This window comes from Mustela lutreola, chromosome 1 (genome assembly GCF_030435805.1).
Source record: "Mustela lutreola isolate mMusLut2 chromosome 1, mMusLut2.pri, whole genome shotgun sequence".
Classification (NCBI taxonomy): Eukaryota; Metazoa; Chordata; class Mammalia; order Carnivora; family Mustelidae; genus Mustela; species Mustela lutreola.
Window position 1 is genome coordinate 260403395 of NC_081290.1, and position 23750 is coordinate 260427144.

The 23750-nt window shown below is 36.2% G+C and overlaps 1 protein-coding gene across 2 annotated transcripts in view; it reads right to left on the reverse strand.

Annotated features, from left to right (window-relative positions):
• Positions 1–23750, reverse strand: part of CCDC73 (coiled-coil domain containing 73) — a 175304-nt gene that overhangs the window by 99002 nt on the left and 52552 nt on the right. For both annotated transcript variants that reach the window (XM_059139025.1, XM_059139035.1), the window contains exon 2: positions 16856–17008. In XM_059139025.1, coding sequence (XP_058995008.1) covers positions 16856–17008 — 153 coding nt within the window. The remainder of the gene's footprint in view (positions 1–16855; positions 17009–23750) is intronic.

Sequence of the window (23750 nt, forward strand, 5' to 3'; positions counted from 1 at the left end):
GAAAATGAATTTGTGACCCCTCTTCCACTGGTTCATCTCCACTCATCCTAATACCCTAGTGGTTTAGATGAAAGGCCAAGGAGCTAACTCATCAGTTATTATGTAATCTGATAAGGAAATCAACAAAAATGTTGTCGCTAACATCTAAAAAACATACATTATTGATTCAATGTAAACTAATCTGTTGACTCAGATTATGTAAAGATTGATTTAAAACATTCAAATTTTTTCTAAAATATCATCACCAATTTAGGTTGATATGGAAAAAAATTAGTAACTTTGTTAATGACAGCATAGTTAGGTACTTAAATACAGTTTAGTGGAGTAAGAAAGTCTCGTTCTTTGACTTTTATTATCTTTTGTATTTCACTTCTTTAAAGAAACTTTACTATCTAACCCTTTACAATCTGGCCCAATTTTATGTTGACTGCATTAGTCCAGTTAATTTATTATATATATTAATGGAAGAGATTTAGACAAGGAGTAGGAAGATCAGAGTACGAGTCTCTTAAAAGCTCTGGGTTTTGGGTTGGATTACAAATTATCTCAAGTCACTTCCACCTCTAAAATTCTATAATCTCATGATCCTGAAAAAAAGACTGATCACCACAAGATGCAACCAGAGAGGGAGACAAACCATAAATAAGACTCTTAATCTCAAGAAACAAACTGAAGGTCTGCATCCATTGAGAGGACCATGTGGTTCTTCTCTCTTCTGTTACTGATTTGTTCTATCACATTGATTGATTTGTGAATGTTGAACCATCCTTGTAACCCAGGGATGAATCCCACCTAGTCATGATGGATAATCTTTTTAATGTGCTGTTGCATCCTGTTTGCTAGGATTTTGTTGAGAATCTTAGCATCCATATTCAATAGGGATATTGGTCTGAAATTCTCCTTTTTGGTGGGGTCTTTGGTTTGGGGATCAGCGTAATGCTGGTTTCATAAAAAGAGTCTGGAAGTTTTCCTTCTGCTTCAATTTTTTGAAACAGCTTCAGGAGAATAGTTGTTATTTCTTTTTTGAAAGTTTGGAAGAATTCCCCAGGGAATCTGTCAGGTCCTGGGCTCTTGTTTTTTGGGAGCATTTTGATCACTGCTTCAATCTCGTTACTAGATATCAGTCTATTCAGGTTGTCAATTTCATTCTGGTTCAATTTGGGAGTTTATACTTTTCCAGGAATGCATCCATTTCATCTAGGTTGCTTAGCTTATTGGAATATAACTGTTGATAATAAATTCTGATGATTGTTTCTACTTCCTTGGTGTTAGTTGTGATCTTTCCCTTTTCATTCATAATTTTATTAACTTGAGCTTTCTCTCTTCTCTTTTGGATTAGTGTGGCCAATGGTTTATCGATCTTATTGATTCTTTCAAAAAACCAGCTTCTGGTTTCATTGATAAGTTCTACTGTATCTCTAGTTTCTACCTCATTGATCTCTGTTCTAATCTTTATTATTTCCCATCTTATGTGTGGAGCTGGTTTGATTTGTTGTTGATTCTCCAGTTCTTTAAGGTGTAGAGACAGCTGGTGTATTCTGGATTTTTCAATTTTTTTGAGGGAGGCGTGAATGGCCATGTATTTCCCCCTTAGGACCACCTTTGCTGTATCCCATGGGTTTTGGACCGAAGTGTCTTCATTCTCATTGGTTTCCATGAATTGTTTAAGTTCTCCTTTTATCTCCTGGTTGATCCAAGCATTCTTAAGCAAGGTGGTCTTTAGCTTCCAGGTGTTTGAGTTCCTTCCAAACTTTTCCTTGTGATTGAGCTCCAGTTTCAAAGCACTGTGATCCAAGAATATGCAGAGAATAATCTCAGTCTTTTGGTATCAGTTGAGTCCTGATTTGTGACCCAGTCTGTGGTCTATTCTTGAGAAGGTTCCATGTGCACTTGAGAAGAATGAGTATTCTGTTGTTTCAGGGTGGAATGTTCTGTATAGATCTATGAGGTCCATCTGGTCCAATGTGTCATTCAATGCTCTTGTTTCTTTATTGATTTTCTGCTTCAATGATCTGTCTATTACTGAGAGAGGCATGTTAAGATCTCCTACTATTAATGTATTCATATCAATATGACTCTTTATCTTGATTAATAGTTTTCTTGTGTAATTGGCTGCTCCCATATTGGGGGTGTAGATATTTACAATTGTTAGATCATCTTGGTGGATAGTCCCTTTAAGAATAATGTAGTGTCCTTCTATATCTCTGACTACAGTCTTTAGTTTAAAATCTAATTTATCTGATATGAGAATCACTACCCCGGCCTTCTTTTGAGGTACATTGGCATGAAAGATGCTTCTCCATCCCTTCACTTTCAGTCTTTGTGTATCCTTAGGTTTGAAATGGGTCTCTTGTAGACAATATATGGATGGGACCCGTCGTTTTATCCAATCTGCAACCCTGTGTCATTTTATGGGTATATTTAGGCCATTCACATTGAGAGTGATTATTGATAGATACGTTCTTATTGACATCATGTTACCTTTGAAGTCTTTCTTTCTGTAGATTGTCTCTATATTTCTGTTCAATGCTATTCTTAGGATTTTTCCTCTTTTACAGAACCCCCCTTAATATTTCCTGCAGTGTCGGCTTGGTGGTCGCATACTCTTTTAAGCCTTGCCAGTCTTGGAAACTCTTTATCTCTCCATCTATTTTGAATATCAATCTTGCTGGATAAAGTATTCTTGGCTGCATGTTCTTCTCATTTAGTACCCTGAATATATCTAGCCAGTCCTTTCTGGCTTGCCAGGTTTCTGTGGACAGGTCTGATGTTATTCTGATGGGCTTTCCTCTGTACGTAAGGAGCCTCTTTGTCCTAGCGGTTTTCAAGAGATTGTGTCTACAATTATGATTTCTCAATTTTACTGTCAGGTGCCTTGATTTTTTTTGGAATCTATAATCTTGGGGGGAGACCCTTCTGCCTCTAGTACATGAACGCTGATTCCATTCACAAGACTGCGAAAATTTTCATGAAGAACTTGTTCCACTATATATTCTAGACTTCTTTCTTTCTCCTCCCCTTCAGGGATTCCGATAATTCTGATGTTGGAATGTTTCATGGCATCATTTATTTCCCTGATTCTGTTTTCATGGCTTCTAAGCTGTTTGTTCCCGGCTTCCTCCTGATCCTTTCTCTCTATCTGTTTGTCGTCCAGATCACTAATTCTATCTTCTGTCTCAGTTACCCTAGCTTTTAAAGAATTTAGATTAGATTGGAACTCATTGAGAGCATTGTGAACATCATCCCTGGTAGCTTTCAGTTCTGCCCTAACATTGTGAACATCATCCCTGGTGGCTTTCAGTTCTGCCCTAATCAATTCCGTTTGGTCATCCATGGCTTTCTCCAGCCTAGCTATTGCCTGGGTAATTGTTAGCCTGAATTCTCTTTCCGACATATTGTCTATGTTGATAGCCATTAGCTCTGTTGCAGAAGGCCCATCCTCTGTATTTTTCTTCTGTTGGGCATTCCTCCTCCTAGTCATTTTGGTGAGAGATGGCTGAACGGATGTAGATGGATGTATCTACCGTGGTGCAGTCAAGGTGCACCCTGGAACGCTTCTAGCAATCAGGATTCCCCACCCAAATGAGAGAAAAAAGAAAAGAAAAAGAAAAAAAGAGAGAGACAGAAAAAAAAGGGAAGATAAAGAGAAGGTTCAGCCCAAATGGGCCCCAAGGTAAGATTTATGATGTATACAAACAAAAACAGACAAACAAAAAGGCTGATAAAAGTATATGACAAGAGAAAAAAAATTATATATATATTAAATATATATATAAAAGCAAAAAAATTATTAAAAATTATATATATATTACAAATATATATATATATATATATATATATATATATATATATATATATAAAAGCAAAAAAAAAGAACCTCATCAAAAAGAACCCCAAGTATAAGATTTATATACTATCAGGACAAACACAAATACACAGAAACCATGGCAGAAGAAAAAGATGGGAGAGTGGTTATAAATTCTCAGTGTGGATGATGAAGGTTATTTTGATTCTTCCTGGATGTATCTTGATATCTTTGTTAAAGGACTCAACCTTCCTAAGATAAAGGGGTATTAAAAATTAGTTTACTGGGGCACCTAAGTGGCTCAGTTGGTTAAGTGACTGCCTTCGGCTCACGTCATGATCCCAGGGTCATGGGATCGAGTCCCGTGAGTCCCGCATGGGGCTCCCTGCTCAGTGGGGAGCCTGCTTCACCCCTTCTCTCTGCTGTTCCTCCCCCTGCTTGTGCTCTCCCTCTTGCTCTCTGTCAAATAAATAAATAAAATCTTTTTTTTTTTTTAATTTATCTATAGGGGTAGCACTGATTGGGGAAAGGGGATCACCTTGAAGTTTAACTCTATATGAATATTAAAAAATAAAAATAAGGGGCGCCTGGGTGGCTCAGTGGGTTAAAGCCTCTGCCTTCGGCTCAGGTCATGATCCCAGAGTCCTGGGATCGAGGCCCGCATAGGGCTCTCTGCTCAGCGGGGAGCCTGCTTCCCCCCCCCTTCCTCTCTGCCTACTTGTGATCTCTGTCTGTCAAATAAATAAATAAAAAATTTTTTAAAAATTGAAAAAATAATAAACTAAACTAAAAATTTTTTTAATTTAAAAATAGAAAAGCAAAAGAAAAACACGGGTATATGTATCAAAAAGTTTAGGTTAAAAGGTTATTATGGAATTTGATATACTGTACATCTCACTGTGATGGTAAGTAGGTTAAAAAATTATCTATATAAAAAAAAAAAAAAAAAAAGAACCAGAATAGTGGGAACGAATCAAAAACAAAAGTTGTATCTATGAAGTAGTAGTGGTGGTTGTTCTCCTGTCGGTTCCCCCCCCCTTTTTTTTTCCTGGTTTGTTCTCTGGGGGAGGGGCCTGCCCTGTGGGTTTTCAGACAATGTTCCCTGAGTTAAGTCCTCCCACCCTCCTCAAGGGGGTGGGCTCTGAGGAAACTGGTTTTTCAGGCTTTTGTTCTCTGGAGGTTTTTATGTTTGTTCCTTTCTTTTCTCTCGCCTTGACAGTTTTTGATGGTTTTTGGAGATTTAGAGAAAAGCAAACTGCACCCTGACCTCCCTCTCAGAGAGAAGCCTCAGTCTGTTCCCCTCTGGGTCTCTAGAGCACATTAAGTTCCCCCTCAGCCACTGGCCGAGCAGGTTCCGAGTCACGATCCCTGGGGATACAGGAACTCCTGCTTGTACCCAAAACCACGACAGCGGAGGCTTTCTGGGCAGCTCCAGACCGCCAGAGAGGTTCCAAGCAGCGATCGCACGCTGAGATTTTTCCCGCTGGCCCGGGCTGGGAGTGCCTGGTCTTTCCGGATCTGAGAGCACCGGGCTGGCACCTGCGCGCACCTCTCACAGGGGAGGGTGTGGGCGCGCGTGTCTCAAGCTCTGACAGTATAGCATGGTGTTCTGCCGGCTAGCGAGGGTCCCAGCCCCTCACGGGAGCCAGACGCTGGCGGCTCGGAGACCAAGACCTAGTTTCTCCACAACACTCTCTCTGGCTCAGCGCCAGGGGTGGCTGTCCTGGGTCCAGGGACTAAAGCCACTGGCCCTAACCACCCCAATTCCCACAATTTCCCCCCACGATCCTCTGCTCTTTTTGAGTGCTTTCAACCAGACTCTAAGTTAATGCTGGTCCCCAGAAGCAGGGCACTCTCATATTACTTTCCAATGGGTCGCCTCTGGTGGCTCCCTCCCCCTTTTATCTTTCGATATCAGTCTGAGTTCCCACTCCGCTTTACCTGCCCACTGGAGTCTTCTGCCCCCGTAAAGATCCAGATGTGTATAATTCTGACCTCAGGCTGATTTCATGGGTGATTGGAGTTCTTTAGTAGGTAATCAGCTCACTTTAGGGTACAGGTTGAAACGGCGCCTCCTCCTACTTCCCTGCCATCTTGTCTCCCCTCCTACAACATACATTCTTAATAAAAATTTTCAACAAAGTGAGTTTAGAAGCAACACACCTCAACATAATAAAGGCCATATTTGAAAAACCCACAGATAACATCATATTCAATGGTGAAAAACTGAGAGCTTTTCCTCTAAGATGTCCACTCTCATCACTTTTATTCTACATAGTACTGGAAGTCTTAGCCACAGCAATCAGACATGAAAAAGGAAGAAAATTCATCAAAACTGGTAAGGAAGAAGTAAAACACTCATTATTTGCAGATAACAAGATACTATTTACAGAAAACCTGAAAGACTCCATCAAAAAACTACTAGAACTGTTACATGAATTCAGTAAAATTGAAAGATACAAAATCGATCTCTGTATACCAATAATTAAATAGCAGAAAGAGAAATTAAGAAAAAAATCCCATTTATAATTACATCAAAAATCATAAAATACCTTAAAATAAATTTAGCCGGAAAACTAGAAAACATTAATGAAAAAAACTGAAGACAACAAAAGCAAATGGAAAGATACTCAGTGCTCATGGATTGAAAGAATTAAAATTGTTAAAATGTCCATACTACTCAAAGGAATAACTAGAAAACATTCATAAAATAACTGAAGACAACAAAAACAAATGGAAAGATACTCAGTGCTCATGGATTGAAAGAATTAAAATTGTTAAACTGTCCATATTACTCAAAGGAATCTACAGATCCAGTGCAATCCCTATCAAAACACCAACAGCATTTTTCACAGAATGAGAACAAACAATACTAAAATTTGTATGAAACCACAATAGACCCTGAATAGCCAAAGCAATCTTGAGAAAAAACAAAGCTGGAGGTATAATAATCCCAGATTTCAAGATATACTACAATGCTGTATCAAAATATATAATATTTTATTGTTTATAATATTTATATATTATATATATAATATTTATATTTATATATTATTTATAATATTTTATTTTATATATAAAATATATAATCAAAATAGTATGGTACTGGCACAAAAACAGTTACATAGTCCAACAGAACCAAACAGAAGCCTAGGGCACCTGGATGGCTCAGTCAGTTAAGTATCTGCCTTCAGCTCAGGTCATGATCCCAAGGTCCTGAGATTGAGTTGATACTGGGCTCCCTGCTCAGCAGGGAGTCTGCTTCTCCCTCTACCCTCCCCCCACCCTGCACATTATCTCGCTCTCTCTCTCTCAAAAAAAAAAAAAAAAAGAGTTCCTAGAAATAAACCCCATCAATATATGGTCAATTAATCTTCAGCAGGGTGGGGCAAGAATATACAATGAGGAAAAGATAGTCTCCTCAATAATGTTGGGAAGACTGGACAGCTACATGCAAAAGAATGAAACTGGACCACTTTCTAATACCATACATGAAAGTAAACTCAAAATGGATTAAAGACCTAACCCTGAGACTTGAAACCATAAAAGTCCTAGAAGAAAACATATGTAATTGGCCTTGGATTTTGGCCTTAGCAAAATCCATGTCTAGACATGTCTAGACATGTCTCCTCAGGCAAGGGGAAAAAAGTAAACTATTGGGAGTACAATAAAATAAAAAGCTTCTATATAGGGAAGAAAACATCAACAATACTAAAAGGCAACCTACTGAATGAGAGTAGATATCTGCAAATCATATATCTGAAAAAGGGTTAATATCCAAAATATAAAGAACTTACACAGTATTATATGATGACAGATGGTAGCTACACTCATGATGAGCACAACTTGTCAAAGCACTATGTTGTATACCTGAAACTAATGAAACACTGTGTGCCAACTATGCTTCAATAAAAAAAAAAAAAAGAATACATACAACTCAATGCCAAAAAAATAATTAAATTAGATGGGCAGAAGACCTGAACATTTTTCCAAAGAAGACATGGAAATGACCAACAGACACATGAAAAGATGTTCAACATCATTAATCAACAGAGAAATGCAAACCAAAACCACAATGAGATATCACCTTACACTTGTCAGAACACCTAGAATCAAAAAGACAAGAAATGACAAGTGTTGGTGAGGATGTGGAGGAAAAGGAACTCTTGCTTTTGATGGGAATGTAAACTGGTGCAGCTGCTACAGAAAACAGTAAAGAGATACCTCAAAAAATTAAAAATTGTAGGGGCACCTGGGTGGCCCAGTGGGTTAAAGCCTCTGCCTTCAGCTCAGGTTGTGATCCCAGGGTCCTGGGATCCACAATGGGCTCTCTGCTCAGCAGGGAGCCTGCTTCTTCCTCTCTCTCTGCCTGCCTCTCTGTCTACTTGTGATCTTTGTCTGTCAAATAAATAAATAAAATCTTTTAAAAAATTAAAAATTGTAATACTGTAAGATCCTGTAATTCCATTACTGGGTATTTACCTAAAGAAAACAAAAACACTAATTCAAAAAGACAGATACCCCATGATGTTTACTACAGCATTATTCACAATAGCAAAATCATAGAAGCAACCCAAGTTCCCACTAATAGGTGGATAATGAAAATGTGGTATGTGTTTACAATGGAATATTACACACCCATAATCAAGAATGAGATCTTGCCATTTGGGACAATGTGGATGGGCTTAAGGGTACTATGCTAAGTGAAATAATTCAGATACAGAAAGACAAGCGCCATAGAATTCCACTTACATGTGGGGTCTAAAAACAAAACAAATGAACACAGAAACAAACAAACAGACTCTTCAATACAAGAACAACTGGTATTTGCTAGAGGAGTAGCGGGTGGACAGATGGGTGAAATATATAAAGGAAATTAAGAAGTATTAAACTTCCAGTTATAAAATAAGTCACGCACATGAAAATTACAGCATGAGGAAGATAGTCAATAATATTGTAGTAACATAGTATGGTGACAAATGGGGACTACATTGATTTTGTGAGCACTGAGTAATATATAAGATTGTTGAATCAATATGTTGTATACTTGAAACTAATATAACACTGTATGTTAATTATACTTCAATTTTTTTTAAATTTACAGTAACTTACCAAATAATTTGGGGAAGATACTACTATGCAACTATTTTGTTTCACATATGAGTTTCACCCACTAATATTAGCATTCATCAGTGGATCTTGCCTGTAGCAATTATTACTATAATGTTTTAAGGGCAATTTTCTATTTCTCTCCTTCCTTCTACATTTATTAATTGGAATCTCCTATAAAGAAGATTTGTTCTGTCTCCCCCATTTATTCAATCATATATTTTTATCAGTAGAAAATAATGGATATTTACTCTATTCTTTGGGTAATTATCCAATACTATCATTACTTATTTTGTTGCTCAAATTGTTCCAGCTTTGTCCATGAGAAGCTCTTTCAGGTTGGCTTCTATATTCTTTTGAGGTGTTCCTTACTTTCCAGCACTACAAGATATCCAACCCTGGAATGAGCCATTTCTCCAAAAAGTCCTGGTTTCTTTTATTAGATAATGATATTTAGAACAAAGATCTGGGCCCTTTATATGGTTGCTGATACTGGGTTGTCACTATTTCTAGGCTTTTTCAGCAGAGCTAGAATATACTAATTCACATACATACATACATCTATCTATATTTCTCTATCTTTTTATCTGCATACAATGAAATCGTGAGTTCATGCTGGTATCTCAAACTCTAATTTAGCACCATAGAGCTTAGTCTAGCTTATCTGTAACTTCTTTCTTCAACAGAGAAAAAAATTCTACCTACTCCTCATCTACAATTTTTGCTTATTTGTTCAACTCTGGCATACCTGTAGTTTCAGTCTTACTCCCATGAGAAACAAATTAACCAACTAGAGAGAGGGTTTATGTAACTTTTCGGTGTTATCCTTGCAGTATCTCATCTGATACTGTTTTCCAAAATTACTTAAGTCAGGGTCTCTTCCCACCAATTTCTTTCACTAAAGTGATGTCATTTGGTTAGTGAAACAGTTACAGGTATTTTCACAGTCTGCATTCCATCTTGGAATGCTCCTGAATCCTGACTGAATTTTCACATACTGCATAGTTCAGTTTGTGGTGTAATTTTATGGGTTTTGACGTACAGAGTAATGCTTCCACTACTACTTTACCATACAGAACAGTCTATCACTCCCCAAAATTCTTTTAAGCATTCCATTTACAGTCAATGCCTATCAACACTTATCAATCACAGACTTGTTTTCCATCCCTATAGTTTTGTATCTTCCAGAAAGTCCTATAAATGCACTGGATATTGCACAGTCTCTTAGATCTGGCTTCTTTCACTTAGAAAGATTCACTCAAAATTTAATTAACTTGAGATTCACACTTTCATTTTTGAAGATATTTTAGGAGAAGAGATTTCTAGGTTGGTGGTTATTTTTTTAGTACTTTAAAGTGTCAATGCATTGTCTTTGGGGATGAATAATTATTACTGAGAAGTCCACTGCCAATTGTATTACTGTGCCTTTGAAAATAATGGGTTTTTTTCTACTTCTGGCTTCCTTTAAGATTTTCCAAGTGTGATTTTCTTTGCATTCATCACACTTGGGTCTTGCAGATTTGTAGGATTTTGATTTGTATGAATGTTTTATAAATAAGATATTTATCCTTTCTTCCATTTTGCATGAGGCAAATATTTCCTCTCGGCTGCTGGTTTTTAGACTTTGTTTATGGCAGCTTTATCCCATAGAAGCTAATAACTTGTATGTCACCATAACTAGCAATCTTTTAGATAGGGTAATCTCTATTACTGAGACTATAAAAATTAAGTCTCATATTTTCTAATATATATATATCTTTTCCTTTGCATTTGATCTTTTCTAAAATTTATTTTTGTATATGAAGTATTGTGAATTTATTGACTATCTATCATTATTTTCCCCACTGGACTCATTTATTCTTTTACTGGTTTGCTTATTCCTACAACAGTGTTACATTTTTAATTATTATAAGATTAGGGCATGTTTTAATATCTGATAAAGCATGTAGCAATTCATTCTTATCTTTTGAAAAGCTCACTTTTTTTCCAATTTTGCTGAGATAAAACTGACACATATAATAATGTAGTATTATTATTATAATGTATTAGCTTAAGGCATATGAAATAATGATTTGATGTATGTATATATTCAAACATTTTCTTATAGATAAAACTTCAGAATCATCCTGCCAAATTCTGAAAAAATCCCCCCAAGTTTTGATTGACATTAAATTTTTAGATGCTGTCTTAACCTGTTCAGTGTTCTATAACAAAATACTACTCACCATGTGCTTATAAGCAACAGAAATTAATTTCTCACAGTTGTGGAGACTGGAAATCTAAGATTGGGATGCCACATGGCCAGATTCTCTTTCTAGTGACAGATGATCTCCAGATCATAACCTTGCATTGTATATGGGGCTAGGGAGTCCTTAGAGTACTAATCCCATCTATCAGGGTTCTATCCCTCATACCTTAATCACCTCCCAAAGATCCTACTGCCTAATACTATCACACTGGACATTAGGTTATAACATTTGAATTTTGTAAGGACACAAATATCCAGACCATAGCAGATTCTTTGAAGGAATGCAGAAATGAAAAACATAATCACTGAAATATAAAACTCTAAGCAAGTAAAAACATCTGAAGAGACAATTAGGAAACAACAAAACAAAACATGCAGAATGCAGTAGAGAGGTAAATACATGAAAAATATGAAAGAGTTAAGAATCATAAAAGATAAAATGACATGGTCCAACATATGATCTAATGAGAGTTCCAGAAGAAGGTAACAGAAGAAATAAGGAAGAGGCAATTCTCAAAAAGATCATGGCTGAAAATTTTCCTAAGATTAAGGAATCAAAATGAGTCCCAAGAAATGTAAATAAATTCTCACACGGATTCATAAAAACTGCAGATCATTAAAGATTAAAAAAAAAAAAAGCTCCACAGAGCAAAAAAAAATGATGGATTACCTAGAGAGAGATAATTAAATGAACATCAATTTCTCAACTGCAACAAAAGAATTCAACAAAATCTTTTCAAAATACTAACAGAACATAAATGGCAATTTACAAATCTATGGCAAAATAAAGACATTTTCTATCAAGGCCAGGGGAGGGGAGAAAGAAAGCCTTTAGTTTTCCATTAACAGACCTTACAGTATTAAAACTAATCAGAAAAAAAAAATGTAGATTAGCTGGGCCAGTTTCTGAAATATATAGAAGACAGCATCAGTATTTTTAACCAGAATAAAGCTTCAGAGACAGCTAAAACCTAAAATTACTCTTTCTTTACAGCTATTTCCAACATCAAACAAAGATAACTTTACCATGATTGCATGTTTTCTCTCTACTTAGGAAGATACAAACCCTATTCATTTGCTGATTAATCTGAAATTTTTAATATGTCTTCATAACTAAACGAAGTCTATAGTTGGTCAATATCTTACCTCCTGAACAATATAAGGACCTAAGAATCAATTCCACTGGGATGCCTGGGTGGCTCCATGGGTTAAGCCTCTGCCTTCAGCTCAGGTCATGATCTCAGGGTCCTGGGATAAAGCCCCACATCGGGCTCATCCCCTCTCTCTCTCTGCCTGCCTCTCTGCCTACTTATCTTCTCTGTCTGTCAAATAAATAAATAAAATCTTTTTTTAAAAAAAGAAGAAGAATGAATTCCACCCAAATATATCAATAACTGCAGTTCAGTATTTTAGTTCTACATTTTTTAGCTTTACAAATTAAACATAGTTATTACTTTTGATTGGATCTCATTCTTTTTTGTTTTCTTTTTGTTTTTTTTTAAAGATTTTATTTATTTATTTGACAGACAGAGATCCCAAGCAGGCAGAGAAGCAGGCAGAGAGAGAGGAGGAAGCAGGCTCCCCGCTGAGCAGAAAGCCTGATGCGGGGCTCAATCCCAAGACCCTGAGATCATGACCTGAGCAGAAGGCAGAGGCTCAACCCTCTGAGCCACCCAGGCACCCCTGTTTTCTTTTTAAAATGCTAAATAAAAATATCTCTTCACAGACTACCAAGGGGAAATATTAAAATTGTTCAGTGAAGACTCAGGAGAGCAGGAAGGACATATGAGGTAAACGAGACATCATAAATAGGACTCAAATAAGGTATTTTCTTGCTTAGCTGTGTCATACATGCCTGCCCAACATTTTGTACAAAAATATTCAGGTAGCTTTATTCATAAGAGCCACCAACTGAACACCACTCAGGCGTCCACCAACATATTATATTTATATACTAGAATAGTAGTGGGGGCACCTGGGTGGCTCAGTGGGTTAAGCCTCTGCCTTCAGCTCAGGTCATGATCTCAGGTTTCTGGGATCGAACCCCACATCAGGCTCTCTGCTCAGCGAGGAGCCTGCTTCGCCCTCCCCCTCTGTCTGCCTCTCTACCTACTTGTGACTTCTCTCTCTGTCAAATAAATAAATAATTAAAAAAAAAAAAAACAGAATAGTAGTCAACTATAAAAAGGAAAAAAACTACTGATGTTCTATTTTTAATATCTTAATGAATCTCCACACTGTTTTCCAAAGTGGCTGCACCAACTTGCATTCCCACCAACAGTATTAAGAGGGTTCCCCTTTCTCCACATCCTCTCTAACACTTGTTTACTGTCTTGTTGATTTTGGCCATTCTAACTGGGGTAAGGTGGTATCTCACTGTGGTTTTGACTTGAATCTCCCTGATGGCTAATGATGGTGAAAATCTTTTCATGTGTCTGTCTACTGGGTATTTACCCCAAAGATAGAGATGTAGTGAAAAGAAGGACCATCTGTACCCCAATGTCCATAGCAGCAGTGGCCACAGTCGCCAAACTGTGGAAAGAGCCAAAATGGCATGCCCTTCAATTGGAGGAACGTTGTGAAAGATGTGGTCCATATATACAATGGAGTACTACTCAGCCATCAGAAAGGATGAATACCCAACTTTTGTATCAACATGGACTGGACTGAAGGAGATCATGCTGAGGGAAATAAGTCAAGCAGAGAGAGTCAACTGTCATATGGTTTCACTTACTTGCGGAACATAAGGCATTACACGGAGGACATTGGGAGATGGAGAGGCGAAGAGAGTTGGGGGAAATCGGAGGGGGAGATAAACCATGAGAGACTGTGGACACTGAGAAACAAATTGAGGATGGTGGGGGCTGGGTGAGCCTAGTGGTGGGTATTAAGGAGGACATGTATTGCATGGAGCACTGGGTGTTGGTATATAAACAATCAATCTTGGAACACTGAAAAATAAAAATTAAAAATTAAAAATTAAAAAATTTTAAAAAATAAAAAAAAATTTTTTTTTAGAAAAAAAAAAACTACTGATGTTTAAAATAGCAAATTAATGTGCCATGGTGAGTGCTGTGAAGTGTGTAAACCTGGTGATTCACAGAACTGTACCCCTGGGGCTAATAATATATGTTAATTTTTAATATTAAATTAAAAATAAATAAATAAATAATAAAATATTAAAATTAAATAAAATAGCAAATTAATCTCAAAAATATCATGGTGAGTAAAATAAACTAATCCCTGATGGAAAAAAAATGGAACAATGGTTTCTGGATAGGTAAGGATGAGAAATAAGTTAAAAATGACACGGAGGAACTCTCTGGGAAAATTAGTAATGATCTGTATCTTGACAAGGATTTGGATGACACAGTTATAAGCATTTGTTAAAACTCATGAAATGGTGCACTTAAGAACTATACATTTAATTGTACAGTTGACCTTTGAACAACTATTGTATTTTTGAAATTTTCCCTAATAAAATATGGGAGGAAAAATTAAATTCCACAATAGGAATAAAGTGCTAAAATATTGGTAAATTTGAAAGCCAATACATCTCTTTTTCCAATAAAGGGGGAAAATTTTTCCCCTTCTTAAGAAGTTCTTCTTAAAGTTCTTCTTTCAGTGAAGAATATTAAAAGTAGCATATACTGGGGCACCTGGGTGGCTCAGTAGGTTAAAGCCTCTGCCTTCGGCTCAGGTCATGATCCCAGGTCCTAGGATTGAGCCCCCATCGGGCTCTCTGCTCAGCAGGGAGACTGCTTCCCTTCCCCTCTCTCTGCCTGACTCTCTGCCTGCTTGTGATCTCTGTCTGTCAAATAAATAAATAAAATCTTTTAAAAAAATAAAAGTTAGCATATACTTCTTCACTTAGTTGTTAAAAACTTAATTCCTGTTGCTAAACTGAAACTCTCAAAAGACTTTTAAAACAAGCTTATTTTTTAAGTTAGAAATATAAACAGACTAAATATAATGCTTGAATCACAGTAAAACAGAATATGAAGTTCTTAATAGTTACCTAAAGTTGCTTTAACTTAGAAAAGATACCACTTTAAGTTATTCTTACAAAAATCATTTTTTACTGCTTAACCAACATATCCATTTTTAGCAGGATTTCTTTATTAAATAGGTTTTAATTGTACAGATAATAAGTATCTTTCTATAGGACAAACATTGTGGTAATTAAATTTTCTTATTATGATAACAAGTTTCAATATTTTAAAATCCTAGAACAAGAATCACATAATAAAAATGTTATTTCAGATTTTTTTTTTCAGAGCTCATTTTCAGGAAAGCCCCAATTCTATTGATTCTCCTTCCTGTTTCTCCCTTTTTTTTTTTTTAAGATTTTATTCATTTATTTGAGAGAGAGAGCACAAGCAGGCAGAGCAGCAGGCAGAGGGAGAGGGAGAAGCAGGTTCCCCACTGAGCAGAGAGCCTGAAAGGCCTTTAAATCCCAGGACCGTGGAATCTTGACTTGAACCCAAGGCAGACACTAAACCAACTGAGCCACCCAGGCACCCTCCTGTCTCTTCTGTCCTATTTTCAGAGTTATATATAAATCCTAATGACCCCATCCCTCATTCATTATTACAGTAGTTTTATAGTCTATTTTTTTCACTCCATAATCTTAACAACTCCTATCACATCTTATAGAAAACTGACAACACACACTTCAAATTTAGATCCACAGAGTCTCAGAAATGAAGGGCTTTTAAGGGGTTTTGAACAACAGAGATCTGCTGAATCAAACAACTTTTACAATTTTATATAGGGGCACCTGGGAGGCTCAGTTGGTTAAGCATCTGACTCTTGATTTCAGCTCAGATCATGATCTCAGGGTTGTGGGATGAAGCCCCATGTCTGGCTCCCAGCTTGGTCCTCTCTCTGCCCCTGTTCCTCCCTGCTCACTCACTCTCTCTCTCCTTCTTTTCTTTCTCTCTCTAATAAATAAATTCTAAAAAATCTTTAAAAACCCAATTTTATGTAGATATTTCCCTTCTAAACAAATACCTCATGAGATACCACTTTAAAAAATAAGGACATTTTATTCTTTGAATCAGAATACTTACTACATACATTTATTTTGTCACTTAAAAAGGTATTGCCCGTGGGGCGCCTGGGTCGCTCAGTGGATTAATCCGCTGCTTTTAGCTCAGGTCATGATCTCAGTGTCCTGGGATCAAGCCCCGCATCAGGCTCTTTGCTCAGTGGGGAGCCTGCATCTCTCTCTCTCTCTCTCTGCCTACTTGTGATCTCTCTCTCTCTGTCAAATAAATAAATAAAATCTTTTTTTTTTTAATGTATTGCCCTGTTTCATTACTTAATCACTCATAGGCACCTATCTCATAGCCTTTAACAAAAATGTAATCTCCTGAAAAGCAACTCTTTTTTTTATCAGCCATAGTGTCTAACTATGTGCTACCTATGCACTCCAAGGCACTTGGTAAATATTAGCTGGTTTATTAAGTGTTTAACAACCTGAAAATCCTTTTTACTTTTTGCTTTGTAAATTATTTTTCCTTCTGTGATATCAACTAGATCTGTCTTTTTCTCTTTTACTTCATTATCCGGACTGTATTTCTTCTTTTAAATAAGAACTTATTTTGTTAGGCCTTTTTTTCTCCTTAAACCAAATGGCTGGACAAAATTAAGTTCCCGGATTACAAAAAGCATTTTAAAAATGACCTTACCCTTCTCATCCGTAACTCTTCTAATGCTTCCAGTAAACTTGTTTTGAAATCTAATAGCTGAATTGAAAACATAGTCTCTGAAGAACTTGGAAGAGCAAAGGCAGATGATGACGAATCAGTCTTAAAATCATTCTCCATATTAACATTTATTTCCTGTAATATAAAAAGACTTTAACTGAAAAAAAAAAATCATTTAAGTTTTTAAAGTACAAGCAGAGTTACCATAAAAACATAACAACCAGTATCCCATAATCCTCTAGGTTTAACACTAAGTAACAGTTTTGTCATCACTGTTCTGATCTTGATACATAAAACACTGAGCAATGATGATCCCCCCACAGTTCCTCTGTGGCTGAGGCTTTTTCTGTTACTTTAGTATCTGTAGGGACTAAATTTTCTGCATGCCCCTACACACCACATCCTAAAAGCTAGATTCCTAAAGTTCAGTAATTGCTTTGTATGGAGGCTGCAAGACACTATGCTTCCTAACTTTGCCTTGATATACAGCATTCTATAAGGATGGTATGAATACTAATAGTAATGCAGTCTTTAAACCCTACAAAGTTGAAAGAGGAAGAATGGAATAAATATCTTTTATTAAAAACCAAGACACCTGACCCAGATAATGTATGGATCAGACTGCAAGAAACTTCTCAACTTTTCATAGTAATAATTATCAATTCATGGATAGTTGGAAAGAAATGTACAGGGAATCCTACACACCATTCACCCAGCCTCTCTCGATGTTAATATCATGCAGAATAATAGTCCACTATAAAAACTGTATATCTGACATTGATACAATCCACATAATTTATAATAATTCTACCAGTTATACATCCACTCATGTGTGTGTTTAATTTTTTGCAAGTTTATTATATCTATAGCTTCATGTAACTACTGCAGTCAAAATATAGAACTGTACCATCAACTATGGTTCCCTCATGCATCTTCTTAGTTTCTATACCCACTACTACACTAATACGTTCTCTATTTCTATAATCATTATTGCAACAACATTAAATAAATGTAAATATACACATGTAACCTATTAACTGGATTTTTTCCATGGGCGTCTGGCTGGCTCAGTCAGTAGGACATGTAAGTCTTGATCTCAGGGTTGTGAATTTGAGCCCCACGCTAGGTACAGAGATCACTTAATTAATTAGCTAATCTCCCTAATAAAAGAAGATTGGATTTTTTTTCACTCATAATAATTACCTTGAATCTAAGCTGTTGTATCAACAGTTCATTCCTTTCTATTGCTATTTCTATTTCTATGGTTTGTTTACTATGCACTTACTCACTGAGGGATATCTGAGCTCTTTTCAGTTCGGAGTTTTATGAAAAAGGCTGCCATGAATGAATATTCATATACAAGTTTCTACATGACATTAAGTTTTCATTTCTTAGAGATAAATGTCCAAAGGTACAATTGCTGGACTGAATGAAGAGAGCCCACTTTTGGTTGTGAAAGAAACTGCCAAACTGTTTTCCAGAATGGTAATACCATTTCCCATTCTCACTGGCAATGTATGAGTGATCAAGCTTCTCCAAATCCCTACAAGCATTCGATGTTAACACTAATTTTTATTCTAGCCATTCTGATAGGTATTATTTCAGAAAGCATTACCAGCATTACTGAGAGAAACAGCCAATAGGATGTGTATGTATATATAGAGAGATACATTTATTTTAAGGAAATGGCTCGTGTGATTGGGAGTCTGGCAAACCTGAAATGTTCAGGGCAGGCCAGCAGGCTAAATACTCAGTGAAGAGCTGATACTGCAATTTGGCCAAAGGCAATCCAGAAGCAGAATTCCTTATTTCTTGGGGAACTTGAGTCTTTTCCTCTTAAGGCATTCAACTGTTTGGATGAAGACCACCCACATTATGGAGCATAATCTGCTTTATTTAAAGTCTACTGATTTAAATATTACTCTCATCTAAATATCACCTTCACAGCAGTATCTATATGGGTATTTGGCCAAATACATTTGGTCAATATATTTTTAAATATTTTTTAAAATGAGTTTACCTTTCATAGCCTAGCCAACTTGACCATAAAATTAACCATTACAGGTGTGTACACAAGAAACTTTCTTAAAGGAAAACTTCCACTCCTGAAATTGATGGGTTATGTTATCTGGAAGAACCCTCAAACTAAAAACAAATAATAATTTTGAATAAAATGTTTTTAAACTTTTTTAAAAGAATCAAAGACCTAACAAGATAATTTTAAAAATCATGAAGCCAAATTCTAAATTCCAAAAAGACCATAAACCAATAAATAAAATAAACACAAAAAGCCATCTTTACCCTGCATGCATTTGCCAAATTGAATAAAATTAAGTAACAGCATTGATGACCTCTGGTTTGAGAGATAGGGAATCCAAACCTAGGGCCTGCCAAAGTAGGAAGTCAAATAAGAAACCTATTATATTAAGTAGAATTCAGAAGCATTAAACTCAGGATATGTTGAAGAAAAATAACCTACCTTCTATATGATAATTGCCTAGGTGTCAAGCAGATGAAACATAAAAAAGAACAAAGGGAACAAGAGACAAGGAGGGAAAAAATTAAAAATGTCACATCCCAGAAAGTTGTAAACAACTTAATTTCAGAGGAGTTTGTTAGCAAAGATTCTTTCATAGGATGGTGAAAGAAACTTCAACTTATGAATAGGATTTCAAATGTTTCTAAACTGGCAGTGCCCATGAGAACCAGGCAGACCCAAATAAAAATTCTTTCCAGAGAAATATAACTGTATTGTAGGTACTCAAAAAATCTTCAAAAATATTTTTCAAGGACAATAAGAAAACATAATCAGACATACAACACAATAGTGCATTATGAGAGCAGAAAAAAAATAGGTAATAGAAACAAGCACGCATCTACAGATTTTGCCATTATCACAAAAAAATTAAAGAGCTATCCTTACTATGTTTAAAAAAATAAAATCAAGGTTGAAACTATCCACAAAGGAGATTTTTTTAAAGATCCCAGTATAATTTCTAGATAGGAAGAGTATATAATCTACTGATAACTTAATATTTCTGACAAAGACTAGGCATAGCTGAAGGGAGATTTAGTTAACTGGAAACAGATTAGGTACAAAATATCAAGGATGCAGCAAGGAAATATAAAAATAGAAAGTACAGAAGACTGGTTAAGAAAACTGAATCTAAATTGAGAGGCTATACCAATTCCACAAAGAAGAAAGAAATAAAGAGACATAAACTATATTCTGAAGAAATAACAGCTGAGAATTTTCTAGAACTGAAGAAAACACCAAGATTCAGATTAAGAAGTCCAGTGAATCCAAAATTACTGCATTTGATTTAATTCTAACTGAAAAGAAAGAAGCATGTGAGTTGCATTGAGAAACTGAAGAGAAAGGAGTCAATTTTTTGTTTTGATTTCATGTTGAATTAATTGTATTTAGTTCATGGCTTACAAACATCTTTGGTCCATGTAGTCTACATCTTTTAATACTGTTTTATCCTTTTTAGTACTTGTTTTCAAGTTCCATTCCCAATCTTTACAGACTACCCCTAATAATTTTCATATACCTTTTTGAATCTGTAGTTATCCTCTTAACATACATAGTATTATGGGTATGGACATTTAATTTACAGAAATTCTATTATGCTATACAGAAAAAAAAAAAAAAAGAATTGCAGGAGTGCCTGGGTGTTTCAGGTGGTTAAGTGCCCAACTCTTGGTTTCAGTTCAGTCATGATCTCAGGATTGTGAGCTAGAGCCCTGACTCAGGCTCTGCATTCAGTGGGGAGTCTGTTTGAATTTCCCTCTCCCTCTGCCCCTTTCACATGCATGCACATGCTCTCTACCTCCCTCTAAAATAAATAAATAAAATAAAAAGAATCGCAGTGAATCCAAAATGGATTTTAAAAATCCATATCTATATATTTCTTTTTAATTTCTTTTTTCCCCCTTTCTTCTCCCCCCAGCTTTGGCTCTCTTCTGATTTGGTTAGCATACATTTCTCAGAGGTCTTTGCCACCCTTTCAGTATTTTATTCTCTCGTTTATTTATTCTTATCTGGATAAAATAACAAGGCGGAAAAACTCACCACAAAAAAAAAAAAAAAGAATAAGAGGCAGTACTGATGGCTAGGGACCTAATCAATATAGACATTAGTAATATGTCAGAACTAGAGTTCAGAATGATAATTCTCAAGGTGCAGGCTGGGCTCAAAAAAGGCATGGAAGGGACACCTGGGTGGCTCAGTTGGTTAAGCAGCTGCCTTCGGCTCAGGTCATGATCCCAGCGTCCTGGGATTGAGTCCCATATCGGGCTCCTTGCTCAGCAGGGAACCTGCTTCTCCCTCTGTCTCTGCCTGCCTCTCTGCCTACTTGTGATCTCTTGATCTCTCTCTCTCTCCGAGAAATAAATAAATAAAATCTTAAAAAAAAAAAAAAAAAAAAGGCATGGAAGATAGTAGAGAAACACTTTCTGGAGAAATAAAAGAACTAAAATCTAACCAAGCTGAAATCAATAAAACTATTAATGAGGTGCAATCAAAAATGGAAGCTTTTACTGCTAGGATAAATGAGATAGAAGAGAGAATTAGTGATATAGAAGACCAAATGATGGAGAATAAAGAAGCTGAGCAAAAGAGACAAAAAACTACTGGACCACAAGGGGAGAATTCGAGACATAAGTGATATCATAAGATGAAACAATATTAGAATAATTGGGATTCCAGAAGAAGAAGAGAGGCACAAAAGGTAAACTTGAGTGAATTATAGTAGAGAATTTCCCTAATATGGCAAAGGGAACAAACATCAAAATCAATAAAAATAGGTCCACACCCTGTCATCTAATAGTTACAAGTCTTAGTGACAAAGTAAAAATCTTGAAACAGCTCAGGACAAGAAGGCACAGGTATGGTAGAAACATTTATTCAGAGCACTAAATGAGAGAAAACAGGCAGCCAATAATACTATATCCAGCTAGGATATCATTGAAAATAGAAGGAAAGATAAAAAGCTCCCAGAACAAACCAAAACTAAATGAATTTGCAAACGCCAAACCAGCCCTACATAAAATACTGAAAGGTGTCCTCTAAGCAAAGAGAGAGCCTAAAAGTAGTAGACTAAAAAGGAACAGAGACAATATACAATAACAGTCACCTTACAGACAATACAATGGCACTTAATTCATATCTCTCAATAGTTACCCTGAATGTAAATGGGCTAAATGCCCCACTCAAAAGACACAGGGTATCAGAATGGATAAAAAAACAAAACCCATCAATATGCTGTCTACAAGAAACTCATTTTAGACCCAAAGACACCTCCATATTTAAAGTGAGGAGTTGGAAAACAACATACCATGCCAATGGACATCAAAAGAAAGCTGGGATGGATATCCTTTTATCAGATAAATTAGATTTTTGGCAAAGACTATAATAAGAGATGAGGAAGGACACTGTATCATACTTAAAGGGTTTGTCCAACAAGAAGATCTAATAATTTTAAGTATCTATGCCCCTAACATGGGAGCAGCCAATTATATAAACCATTTAATAACAAAATCAAAGAGACACAGCAATAATAATACAATAATAGTAGGGGATTTTAACACCCCCTCACTGAAAGGGGCAGATTATCTAAGCAAACAATCAACAAGGAAATAAAGCCCTTAAACAACACACTGGACCAGATGGGCATCACAGATATATTCAGAACATTCCATCCTGAAGCAACAGAATACACATTCTTCTCTAGTGCACATGGAACATTCTCCAGAGTAGATCACATCCTGGGTCACAAATCAGGTTTCAACCATACCAAAAGATTGGGATCATTCCCTGTATATTTTTAAACCACAATGCTCTAAGGCTAGAACTCAATCACAAGAGGAAAGTTGGAAAGAACTCAAATACATGGAGGTTAAAGAGCATCCTACTAAAGAATGAATGGGTCAACCAGGAAATTAAAGAAGAATTTTAAAAATTCATGGAAACAAATGAAAATCAATATATAACTGTTCAAAACCTGTGGGACACAGCAAAGGCGGTCCTGAGAGGAAAATATATAGTGATACAAGCTTTCTCAAGAAAAAAGAAAGGTCTTAAGTACACAACCTAACCCTACACCTAAAGGAGATGGCAAAAGAACATCAAAGAAACCCTAAACCCAGCAAAAGATAAATAATAAAGATCAGAGCAGAAATCAATGAAATGGAAACCAAAAGAACAACAGAACAAATCAATGAAACTAGGAGCTGTTTCTTTGAAAGAATTAATAAGACTGATAAACCCCTGGCCAGAGTTATCAAAAAGAAAAGAGAAAGGACCCAAATAAATAAAATGATAAGTGAAAAAGGAGAAATCACAATGCTGTGATCTCTCCTCCATAAACAAACAACTATAAGAACATATTATGAGCAACTATATACCAGCAAATTTGACAATCTGGAAGAAATGGATGCGTTCCTAGAGATGTATGAACTACCCAAACTGAACCAGGAAGAAATAGAAAACCTGAACAGACCCATAACCAGTAAAGAGATTAAAGCAGTCATCAAAAATCTCCAAACATGGGGGTGCCTGGGTGGCTCAGTGGGTTAGGCACCTGCCTTCGGCTCAGGTCATGACCTCAGGTTCCTGGGATTGAGCCCCATATCAGGCTCTCTGCTCAGCGGGGAGCCTGCTTCCCCTTCTTGCTGCCTGCCTCTCTGCCTACTTGGGATCTCTCTCTGTCAAATAAATAAATAAAATCTTTTAAAAAAAAAAAAAATCTCCCAACAAACAAGAGCGCAGGGCCAGACAGCTTCCCAGGGGAATTCTACCAAACATTTAAAGAAGAATACCTATTCTCCTGAAACTGTTCCAAAAAATAGAAATGGAAGGAAAACTTTCAAACTC